The sequence below is a fragment of the Vidua macroura genome, chromosome 8, assembly GCF_024509145.1.
Source record: "Vidua macroura isolate BioBank_ID:100142 chromosome 8, ASM2450914v1, whole genome shotgun sequence".
In the NCBI taxonomy this organism is placed as follows: domain Eukaryota; kingdom Metazoa; phylum Chordata; class Aves; order Passeriformes; family Viduidae; genus Vidua; species Vidua macroura.
The window spans coordinates 34,775,378-34,786,526 of record NC_071578.1 but is presented as its reverse complement, the minus strand read 5'-3'; the positions used below and the strand labels follow the sequence as shown (position 1 = coordinate 34,786,526).

At 57.0% G+C, this 11,149-nt stretch overlaps 1 protein-coding gene across 1 annotated transcript in view; it reads right to left on the bottom strand.

Annotated features, from left to right (window-relative positions):
- Positions 1-239: 239 nt before the first annotated feature.
- CDH23 (cadherin related 23) overlaps positions 240-11,149 on the bottom strand; it is a 189,905-nt gene continuing 178,995 nt past the window's right edge. The window contains exons 48-69 of the mRNA XM_053984267.1: positions 10,606-10,722; positions 9,798-10,022; positions 9,545-9,714; positions 9,139-9,276; positions 8,864-8,983; positions 8,275-8,452; positions 7,438-7,649; positions 6,671-6,865; positions 6,256-6,366; positions 5,938-6,067; positions 5,521-5,784; positions 5,235-5,396; positions 4,862-5,118; positions 4,506-4,603; positions 4,299-4,419; positions 4,054-4,133; positions 3,712-3,752; positions 3,321-3,381; positions 2,793-2,922; positions 2,589-2,711; positions 2,302-2,415; positions 240-1,344 (exon numbers count right to left, since the gene is read on the bottom strand). Coding sequence (XP_053840242.1) covers positions 1,018-1,344; positions 2,302-2,415; positions 2,589-2,711; positions 2,793-2,922; positions 3,321-3,381; positions 3,712-3,752; positions 4,054-4,133; positions 4,299-4,419; positions 4,506-4,603; positions 4,862-5,118; positions 5,235-5,396; positions 5,521-5,784; positions 5,938-6,067; positions 6,256-6,366; positions 6,671-6,865; positions 7,438-7,649; positions 8,275-8,452; positions 8,864-8,983; positions 9,139-9,276; positions 9,545-9,714; positions 9,798-10,022; positions 10,606-10,722 — 3,374 coding nt within the window. The 3' untranslated portion in view covers positions 240-1,017. The remainder of the gene's footprint in view (positions 1,345-2,301; positions 2,416-2,588; positions 2,712-2,792; positions 2,923-3,320; positions 3,382-3,711; positions 3,753-4,053; positions 4,134-4,298; positions 4,420-4,505; positions 4,604-4,861; positions 5,119-5,234; positions 5,397-5,520; positions 5,785-5,937; positions 6,068-6,255; positions 6,367-6,670; positions 6,866-7,437; positions 7,650-8,274; positions 8,453-8,863; positions 8,984-9,138; positions 9,277-9,544; positions 9,715-9,797; positions 10,023-10,605; positions 10,723-11,149) is intronic.

Here is an 11,149-nt window from a genome sequence, read left to right as displayed (position 1 = left end):
GCCTGGCTGGTTGTGTCCTTCCTCCTTGTGCTGGGGGCTGCAATGGGAGTGTGGGTAAACCCGGAGAACATTTAATGCTTCCCCCAAAATCCAAGGTGCAGCAACACCCAGGGTGGCATCTCGTGAAGATGATGGATTGAGGGGTGAGTTAAAAGAGAGTCTTTTCTTCCAAAGGGGGTTTGGGCCTAATGGATCCAGGCAGGAAGGACGACAGACAGGTTACCCAAAGCCATAGACAGTGTATTTCTGAGTCCCGTAACAGACCGTGCCCGAAACTCTCCACAAGGTTACGACTGGAAACAAGCCCCCGAACAAACAAACCCAAATGCAAGAGAGAAGGGGAAAGAAAAGGGCAACAAAAGACACGCATGAGCACTCGACATCCAGAAGCCCCAGGTAGTCTCTCTCTTTTTTGACATCGCAACAAGTTTTGGTAAAGCCAGCAAAATGAAGGAATGTCTTTGGGTTGGGTTTTTTCTTTTTAATTTTTTGGGTCTTTCCTTACTGGAAAGGTGACGTTAATGCCAAAAGGATTCGGTCTCTCCCCACGCTTCCCTGGCCCTCCCCATGCTCGAGGTGTGACAGCTGCTTGTCCCCAGCCTGTGCCCGGGGATGCTGTGTTAGCACATCATCCGCATCCTCACTGCACCTTCCCCCCGTCCAGTCTGGACTCATCAGATTTATTCAGCTGTTCTTTTCCCTTTTTTTTTTTTTTTTAGAAAAAAAAACCTTTTTTTTTTTTTTTTTAATAAGAAAAATAAAAAAAATTTAATGGTTTCATGGATAAATGACAGGCGAGTAAAAGCATTCCGGTCCTGAGAGCCCTCTGCCGGGGCCAAGCTCTCCAAGGCTGCCGGAGCCATCTGCACCGGGTAGCCTGGACTCCTGCAGGGGAAGAGGGGGCCAAGCACCGGTCTCGGGCTGCCCCTGGCCCCCACCACAGCCCCCCTGCTCTGTGCTTCATCCCCGCCGGCCCCGGCTTGCCTAGAGGAGCAGCAGCAGTGGCGGCACCGCTCGTCATAACTCGGTGATCTCCAGAGGGCTCTCCATGATCACCTCCCGCATCTTGTGCAGGGGGGTGGACTTGGCCGACTCGGTGCGGGCGTTGTGGTCGCTGTAGCCCCCGCAGTCGGCAGTCAGAGTCTCCAGCGAGCGACCCAGCACCTTCTGGTCGTCCTCGGGCAGGCTGTTGAGGTCGGAGGCGAGCAGCGTGCCCGTGCTGCCGTGCACCACGTGGATGCCGTCGGGACCCTTCAGCTCCACCGGCTGCTTGTGTCGGAAGCGCAGGCTGCCCTGGCTGGGGCTGCGCTCCTCCTCCTCGTCCTCCAGCTCCTTCTGGATCAGCTGCAAGAGAGCCGTGGAGGAGGGAATCGCCACCGTGGCCACAGCAGCTCCTGGCTTCCCTGACTCCTGCAATGCTGGAGTCCAGCCAGAGGGAAGGGCTCTCCTCTTCTGAAGCACCTTCAGAGCACGGTGATGAAGATCACCAGGAGATGACCTCCACGTGGATCGCCCCTGGCGGATGCCCCAGCTTAGGCACCATCTGCCAGGTGGGTGGTATGTCCTGCAGCTGTCCCCAGAGTGGCCAAGGAGGAATTTGGACCCAGGTCGGAATTTGGGGTTGTATGAGAGTGGAGGGGCAGGAGGCAGACAGGGAAGGAAGATGAAGGAAGGCTGGATGGGGCTGAAGGGGAATAAGGGCATGGATAGACGGAGGGCAGAAGGGCTGAAAGGCATCTCCCCTCCCACTGCTGTCCTTTGCTCTCTTTATCCCTCGTTTTGCACCCCCGTGAAGGGTAGAAGGCCACAGGAGGAGTTTCATCTCCCCAGACCAGCCCTTCTGCACCAGCAAACACTCTGCATCCCAACAGTTTTGCTCAAAAATCTGTGGTTTTGAGGCAAAAACCAGAGAAGCAGAAGGAAGGGAAGATGATCCCCCACAGCTTTGGCCAGCCTTGGCAGAAATGGGAGCTGATGGATAGAGCCCAATCAATCTGCAAAAAGGGATGTCCTCTCCTGGGGTCAGAAAGACCAAGGGAGAAGGTGCTGCGTGCTGATCAGAGGAAACACAGGGAGTCACTGTAGGGAATCAGCAGTCTGGAAAACCAGTGAAAAACCAGCAGTGGGAACCAGTGGAAAACCGATATCTGGCTTGTTTTGACCAAGCAGAGAGTGGGGGCACCACTGGGTGACAGGGAGCACGGCCACAGCGAGTGACCGCAGCCTGTGGGGCCAGGAAGACCACACTGCATCCCAGAGGGCACGGCAAGCATCTCCCCACACCCATGCACACCCCTCTACCTCTGAGACCGAGGAGCGGTCCCCCTGACTGGCGGTGGCCTTATGCACCATCCGCTGGGCAAAGAGCTTTTTCAGGCGCATGTAATCATCCAGGACCACCTTCAGGAGAGTGCCCTGGGTGGAGGGGGAGAGACCGTGGGTTATCCAGGGCAGATGGCTTGATCAGAGGGAGGCCGGCCTCATCCCAGCATTTTTTGGAGCGACGTCACCCTCCGGCGCTGTGAACCTGGAAGGTGCAGCTGTGAGGGAAGACTCCTCGGCGCAGGATGCCTGCCCTCAGCACTCACCTTGATGGGTCCCTCCCGCATGATCTGCCCCAGCTTGGCAATGTTGTCGTACTCCTGGATGGCTGCCCGCAAGTAGCGGTCATCCTCGGGCTTGGCGGCGGAGGGCTCTCTCCCGAAGGTGCCCTGCGGGAGGAGACAGCGGCTCAGGGGCTGCTGCGGGTGGCAGGCGCGGGGACACGGTGTCCCGGCGGGGCCGTGTCTCACGTGGGTGCGGGCAGGGCTGTTCCAGAGGTCGGTGATCTCGCTCAGGTTCTCGGGCAGGTCGTCCTCGTGCTCCGCCTGCGCCGCCAGCTCCATGTTCCTGCAGAAGGGGTCCAGCCACACCGGGTTGGCCCTGCCCGGGGGGAGGAACAGCCATCAGGGCAGGGAAGGAGCGGCGTTATCCCTAACCCCGTCCACAGCCACGCTGCTGAGGTTGCACTGCCTCCTCCTGCCCTGTGCAGGTATGAATTTGGATGCTCTGGATCCAGATGTGTGTCAAACCCTGCCCATTATCTCTGCTTACCCCAAACCTGGCCAGGATTGGGAGAGATGGAGTCACAGGAGAAATAATGATATTTTTTAGCTTAGAAAGCTCTCAGAGCGAGCATGTGCCCCAGGATCAGTAATGATCCATGCAGAGCAGAGCAGAACAGAGCAGAGCAGAGAGACATCATGTCTCCACCTCCTGGCTCCAAAACACAGGCATCCCTCTCTTGGGAGCAGCCTCCAGCCCCGGGAGGTGTCACTCACCCATCAAAGGAGTACTTGTTGGTGTTTGGCATGTCCATGATGTCCATGAAGCCTCTGTTCCCTGCAAGAGGCAGGGATGAGAGTTACAGGGCAGCACGTGCACGGGCTTAGCAGCAAACCATGGGGTGACACTTCTTTATCGGGGGATAAAGAGGAACCAAAAAGGCAGGAGGGATAAAGAGGAACCAAAAAGGCAGTGAGAAACATGGTGGGGTGTGGCAGGTAACACAGAGCTTGATGCTGAGAACAGCCTCCCACCGTCACACCTCGCTGGGCAGGATAATTTTTCATGATATCCCCATGATATCCCCACGTCTCCCTGTGACCCCCCTCCTTGCTCTCCATGCGCCCCACTCTCCCATGCAGCTGGGACACCCCAAACACTGCTCACCAGTGGAGCCAGCCACGATGGCTTTCAGTTTCCTTTTGTGCCTGCGAAAGAAACACAACCATTTGGGGAAGAAAATAAGGAAGATGCTGGAAAGGAGGACACACAGATTTGCAATAACCCTTCATACAGGGTGGACATTAAATATTAAATAAGGCCGGGGAGCTTTAGGGGGAGATGTACTAATACCATCAGTAATAAAACCATGCATTTTGGAGGAAGAGGCTTTGGGAAGCTGATGCCCTCCTTTGCTTGCTGGCATTTCCAGGGCCGGGAGAAGCCACAGTGGTCTCCCTGGTCTAAGGTGACATTGCAGGGGCTGGGCAGAGCCCAGCAGTTACTCACACTGTCCTGTAGTACCAGTTCATGAGGATGAAGAGCATGGCAGCCAGGAAGAGCAGGACAGCCAGCACGATGATTGCCATCTAGGAGAGACAGAGGCATGGGGGAAACCTCCAGCATGCAGCCAGCACCTGCTGGTGGCCACATGCCCCAAATTATATAGGTGGAACTACTCTCCAGGCACTTCCCTTGGGAAGGCACACCACCCCCTCTGTGAGCAGCTCCTCCAACCCCAGCTGGACCCTTACCTGCAGAGCCGAGAGGTCATCCGGTGCCCGGGCAGTAATGGCAGGCTGCACGTCCAGCACGTTGTAGTTCCTGAAGAGATTCCTCAGCTGCTCCTTGTTCTCGTCTATCATCTGAATAACCCTGGGAAGAGAAGGGTTGCTTGGGCACCTTGACATTAATCAGGGTCCCCAGGGAGCCAGGCTGGGTGGGGGGGCCAGGGGACGTACCGCTCCACGTCCAGGATGCGGTTGGTCTCCCTGTTCACCACGTGGATCAGCAGCTCCGTCTGGGCAAAGTTCACCCGGCCTTTCTTGTCAACGTGGAACTGGGGAGAGACAGCAAGGTCTGCAGGGTGGGAGAGAAGCCTCCTCCTGAGCATGCCTCCAGGTGTGCTCGCATGGCAGGAGACCCTCAAGCATCAGTGTGGACCTCTTCAGTACACCCCAACCTGCGGTGTATCCATCACCTTCAGAGCCCAGGGGTGTCTGTGGTTATCCAGGCAGGACTCCCTCGAAGGAGACCTCCCAAACAGCATGTGGAAGGCCATCTACCCCTCAAAGCAACCTCCAAGGCAGATGGTTACCTGCACATCATCCGTGTTGACGATGGCGCCCGTGATGTTGGAGAGCAGGCTGATGAACTCCTCCTCGAACTGCCTGACCTTGTCAGGAATCTCATTGATGATGATTTTGACCCGCTGGTCGTCCCGCAGGATGTAAATCCCCACAATGGCCGTGTCATTGTGGCCCACCAGGTCAGAGGCCATAATGTCAACCACAAAGTAGCCGGGGTTATAGGCTGTGAAGAGGTCAAAGGTTCGCAGGATGCCGTCAAGGGTTCCTGTGGAATGGATGGTGACAAGCCCGGGATCAGTGACCCCAGCCATGGGGACATCTTTGGCCACAGGGGTGTCTCTGCCCGAGGCTCCATGCTCCTGCAGCAGGCTGGGCACCCACCGATGCTGAAGATGTTGGCCACCTCCTCGGAGTCATTGGAGTGCTGCTTGATGTAGCGGATGCCCAGGATGTTGTACAGGACCAGGCTGTTATTGCCCACGTCGGCGTCCACTGCGAGCACTCTGATCAGCTCCGACCCCACCTTGGCATCGGTGGCAACCCCTTTGAGGGAGAGATGGGAAAGGGACCTGGGGCCAGGCTGGCTCTCGCTGCCCCATCATCCTGCTGGATTTTCCTGGAAGTATCTCTGGCTCCTGGTGCCCCCCCAGCCCCTGGCACCTCTTACCCGCCGTGTACTCCGACTTGGTGAACTGGGGGGACTGGTCATTGATGTCGTCCAGGAAGATCCGCACCTCCTGCAGGGTCAGGTCCTCGCTGAGGTCCCAGAACTGGGCTCTTGCTGCCCGCTGGCCCCGGGGAGGAGCCCAGTTCCTCTGGCTGGATGCTTTGACGATGATGGAGTGGTATGGCTCCTTCTCCCGGTCCAGGTCTCGCAAGACCTTCAGCTTCCCTTCTCGGCTCAGCTGGAAGTTGCTCTCCTGGTTCCCAGCTGAGAGCAGAAAGGCATCCCCAGTTAGTCCTCTTTGGGCTTGGCGCTTCCAAAATGCCACCTTGCCCGTTGAGCAGAGAGGCAGCAAGAAGAGGACAGAAATCCTGGGTGAGGGGTGTGTGGGGGAAACAGAGCTGCCATCTCCACACCCACCTGCTATGAAGTAGTAGACGATGGCGTTGGAGCCCTCATCTGCATCCACCGCCCCGGTGACGTTCCCCACCACGGTGCCTGGCCGTGAGTGCTCGGGGACAGAGAGTGCCTGGTACTGGGGACTATCCTTCTGCCAGAGACCCCAGGGAAAGGAACGTTATGATCATTGGGGTTGCTTTAAACAAAAGTGGACAAATTCCACGGTGCTCTCCACCATGGTGACGCCCAGGTGTTCACACTCCATCACATGTGCTCGCTGGCATCCCCATCCCTGCATCCCCTGCATCCCATCCCACCCCCTTCACCCTGGTGCCTTACAGGTGGCCTGAGGAAGATGGGTTCATTGTCATCGATGTCATCGAGCGCTACCTGGAGTGGCTGCATCGTCTCGTAGGGTGGCTGGCCCTGGTCGCAGGCCACGATGATCAGCTGGGGAGAGAGGCAAAAGGGCTGTCCCGGGCAAAACCACACGCGCTGGGAGACATCACTGAGGCAGGGACAGAGAGGACAGCAGCATGCTGGAGAATTTTGGGGGCATTTAACAGGAAATTGGGTGCTGGCCCACCAGGATGCAACACCCCCTAAGACACTTGATAACCACCCAGTTCCTGCTAAGGTGTGATATCTCCACAACTGTGTCAGCTGACGCCATCCCCACCGCATCACTCGCATCCCACCAGTCCCATGCCGGACCCACAGCCCCAAGGCCCGCCCTGGCCCCTGGCTGGCTCACGTTGTACACTGCCTGCTTCTCCCGGTCCAGCCGCATGGCCGTCTGGATCAGCCCGCTGACTGAGTCGATGCTGAAATACTCCCAGTCCTTGTTCCCTGCCCCGGTTTTCAGCAGGTTGTAGAGCACCACTCCGTTGAGACCCTCGTCTTTGTCCGTGGCATAGACCTCATAGACGTTGGATCGCAGGGGGATCTCCTGCTTGCACACACAGAGCCCTTCAGCCCTGGCACTGTACGCAAACCCCCTGCACCCCCTGCCCCTCCAGACCCCCTTGGTCCAAAATCCCTTGGGTTTGGAGGTCAGCAAGCTCCCACTACCTGAAACAGCAACAGGGGGCTGGCAACATGAAGCCATGATCCCCTCTGGCCTGGTGGGTAGGGACTGGCTGAGACAGTGTCTGGGTGCAATTCTCAGGGATTGCCTGAGAATTGCACTGGGGACTGGCTGAGTCAAGCCTGCTTCCTAGAAAGGAGAAGCATCTCAAGTGTCAGCATTTCCCATGTTTATTAAACACAGTCTGTTTACTAATTCTGAGTGCTGCTGGGGTTTCTGTTCCCCAAATCTGCCCCATCACCCTGCTCGCATGTATGGAGAGAGGCTGTTTTGGAACGTCCACCCCCATGACCCAAACCTTCTTGCAACATGCTAAATCAAGGTCTTGCTGCATCCCCAGTGGAGATGGAGTTTGGATTTTGCTGCTATAGGCAGGAGTGCTTCTGAACACACTCTCAACATGCCACGACCCTGCTCCCTCCCAAGGGATTTACCTCCTTGATGTGCAGGATGGTGCCATTGGGTGGGCGGACGAAGACAGGGCGGTTGTCATTGATGTCGATGACCTCGATGTGGAGCATGGTGGTCCCCCAGAGAGGGGGATGCCCCTTGTCCGTGGCCACCACAGTCAGGTTGAACCTCTCGTAGGACTGCAGGCGCCGCCGGGATATGACAAGCCCAGAGTCTTTATTGATCTTGAAAGCCTCTGGGGACAGAGAAAAACCCCACATCTCTGGCTCAGGACACTTTGCACCAGATAAATTATGACTAGAAATGAGTATAACCAGCTGAAGTGCACCCCTCACAGCAGGCCACGGGTGTGGGTGGTCTCAGGGCGTTCAGAGCATGCCAGCCCATTGCTACATCCTTGTCTCTGGGACCTACTCCCTGGTCAGCCCTGTCCGTGCTTCCCTCCTGCCCAGGCTGGAACAGTGGAGACTGATTTCTGCAATTTCTCTGTGTGCAGATATACTGGATTTCAGGCACTATCACTATCCACCCACACCTCTTTGCCCTTCAAAGCCTTCACCTAAAGCAGGCAGCGAGTCTGCTCCAAGACACACTGGGTGTAACAGAAAGTCCTGCTGAGGTGGGGAAGACAAGAGCATAAGCCAAGGCCGGGCTGCATGATGAAGGCAGGCAAAGTTCCTAACGTCCCACACCATGAGGAACTGGAAACTGCAGAGAAATGGAGAAAGCTCCACGCTTTCAGTATTGCTCCCAGGAGTCCAAACCAGCCGCAGGAGATGGGGTGTAGATATGGTGCCTATGACTCCTTCCTCCTCATAACCCTCCTCCCTGGGGAAGAGCCCCCAGCTCCCAGCACCTACCCGCTCCAGGGCCCTCGATGCTGTAGGTCACCACGCCGTTGTCCCCTTCGTCCAGGTCGGTGGCACTCATGGTGATCACTGACGTCCCCGCCGGCTCATTCTCGTAGACGCTGGTGCTGAACTGGCTCTTGCTGAACTGGGGCCTGACATCATTGATGTCCAGCACTGTGATCAGCACCTTTGGCAAAGCACAGCCAGCTGGGTGATGTGAGGCTGGGCAGCCCCTGGGGCCATACACTTGCTGTGACCTGCAGCTCTGCTGCTGGAGAGAGGTGCCTTTCCTGCTATTTGTTTAACTCCACCAGCTGAATTCCTGCCTCCAACAATGGGGGCCGCCGTGGCTGGGGCACCCATTCATGCCACAGCACTTGCAGACAATAGTGTCACCCTCCCCTGCCCCTCGTGCTGACGTGCTGTCCCTGCAGCACAAAGTGCCCTGCACCATCCACCCCACAGCTCCTGGCGTCACCCACTCTTCCTTCTGCCTAATTCCCCCCAGTCCAGCCACTGGGGAGGAAAGGTGGAGCTTTAATGCCTTCTTGCTGGTGACCAGCACCCAAGGGGGGTGGTGGGAGGAGGAGAGCCCTACCTGCACAGAGTTCTCCCGACGGTTACTGGAGACATCCCCAGGGTTGTCCCTGGCCACAGCTGTCAGTGTGTAGTGATCCTTCTTTTCCCGGTCCAGGGCTGACAGGATGTAGATGTCACCCTGCAGCACACAGAGACCTTCAGGTGGACCTCGTCTGGCAGAGCTGGTACTCAAGAAGGGGCAGAAGGTGAGGTGTGGGAGCAAGGCACAAGCCGGGACCATTTCAGCCTCCCCTCCCTTCCCCTGCTCTGTTCCAGCCTCGGTTGGCTCCTTACCGTGTTGGGATTTATCCCAAACTTGCCCTCTCCATCGCCCAGGCTGTACTGGATGAGAGCAAACTGCCCGGAATCTGCATCGGTGGCCGTGACGCTCAGGATGACCGTACCCAATGGCACGTCCTCAAAGACAGCTTTCTGCAATGAGGGAGCAGGCAGGACTGGCTCAGCCCCTGCTGTCTCAGCGGGCAGTTACCGAGGGCACAGCTGGCACCAGGACTGGGCACAGCCAGACTCCCAGCAAGGTGCTGGCACAAAGCGTGTGCCAGGCTTGACCGTCTTCTCCAAATGGCTCAAGCACAGGCGGAAGGAAGAGAATGCGTCCCTGGACAACCCCCAGCTCTGTGCCTGTCCTCACCAGGCAGGCAGGGCCCAGCCACACACACAGCTTGACAGGGGTGCTCACCTGGTAGGAGGGTTGACTGAAAACAGGGTTGTTGTCATTGATGTCCACGATCTGGAGGTACACGGGGATCTCAGCGGATCTGCGGGGAGAGCCGTTGTCGGAGGCACGGACGGTGAAGTTCAGCCACTGCACCTCCTCATAGTCCACTGTCCTGTTGGCCACAACCTTCCCTAGAGGATGGCAGACCCTGAAATGAGAAACCTGACCCAGGTCACCGACCTGGCCCAGAATCCCACCTCCCCAGACCACCAACCTGCCGAATGGTCTTCCAGACAGGCGTAACCTTCCGGAGAGAGGTTCAGCAGCTCATAGGTGATCTGCCCGTTGGCACCTTTGTCTGGGTCCACCGCTGAGATGGAGATGAGCGTGGTGCCCTGCGTGGCTCCCTCCAGGATCCGCTCAGTGAAGTAGGTGACCCCGAAGGGGCGGAAGCGGGGTGTGTTGTCATTGACGTCCAAGACGTTGACTGTCAGCTTGGCTGTGGCCATGGTGGAAACCACAGGGGAAGAGAAGAGAAGAGAAGAAGAAAAAGTGAGAAAGAGAAGGGAAGGAAAGTTGGGGGAAAGGAGGGTTGTAAAGGCACAAATGTGAAAGTCCAGAGAGCCAGCAGGTGCTGGTTCATCAAGAAAAATTTTAATATGCCCTAAATCCACTGTGCCCTTAACACGTTATGGGTGTCCCCCTATGCTGCAGTGGGACACCTGCTCCTGATCTTTGTGTGTCTTCTCACACATGAGCCTGAATTTACCCATAGTGGGCTGGCAAGATATGATGGGAGAGGTAATGAAGGGATGAGTGTCTCCCATGGTAAGGTTATGGGCACACAGTCCTTTCCATACCCACCGCAGCCCTGGGATGTCTGGGACATTCTCTAAAGGAGTCCTCAGGGGAGAACCTGAACCTGATGGGAGCTTGTCCAGGACTGGTCCCACAGGAAATGTTGCTGGTCAGGATGGAGAGGAAGGTGGGAAAGCTGCTGATTACCCAGAAGCTGCACTGGTGCCTGGGAAGGGCTGTGCCAGTCCCTGTCCCCACACTGCCTGGGCAGAGCCCACCCTTACCGTTGGGCACGCTGACCGAGCGGTCGATGACTTCGCTGGCATTGTCATGGACAGAGATGGTGACCTCGTAGGTGGCCACTAGTTCACGGTTGAGGGGAGTTTTGATCTTCACAGCTCCTGGGAATTCCAAAAAGAGGGATGTCACAGGCTGTGCCTGTGCCCCTGCCTGGGCAGGGAGGTGTGTACCAGCCGACTGCTGCATCCTGCACCACGCTTGTTCTCCTGCCTCTCCAAAGAGTGAAAATGAGGAAAACGCTTGAGGGCTACAGGAAGAGACAACTGCTCTCCCCCTGCTCTCCATGTCCTTCCTACCTGCCTGTTCCACATGGCCTCAGGTGGTTCTGGTTGTGCACCTAAAAGGGGTTTGGGAGCAGCTGTTGCTGCTCCCCTACACAACCCCATCCACCTGAGCTCAGCATCTTTAACAACCTTGTCCTGTATCTTTTCCAACAAGTGCATTTTTCTGTCCTGGATCAGCTTTGTGCCTCCAAAAGAGACGCAGGGAGCTCCTGGCCCTCCTTCCCCAAAGGAGCCCACCACCTGC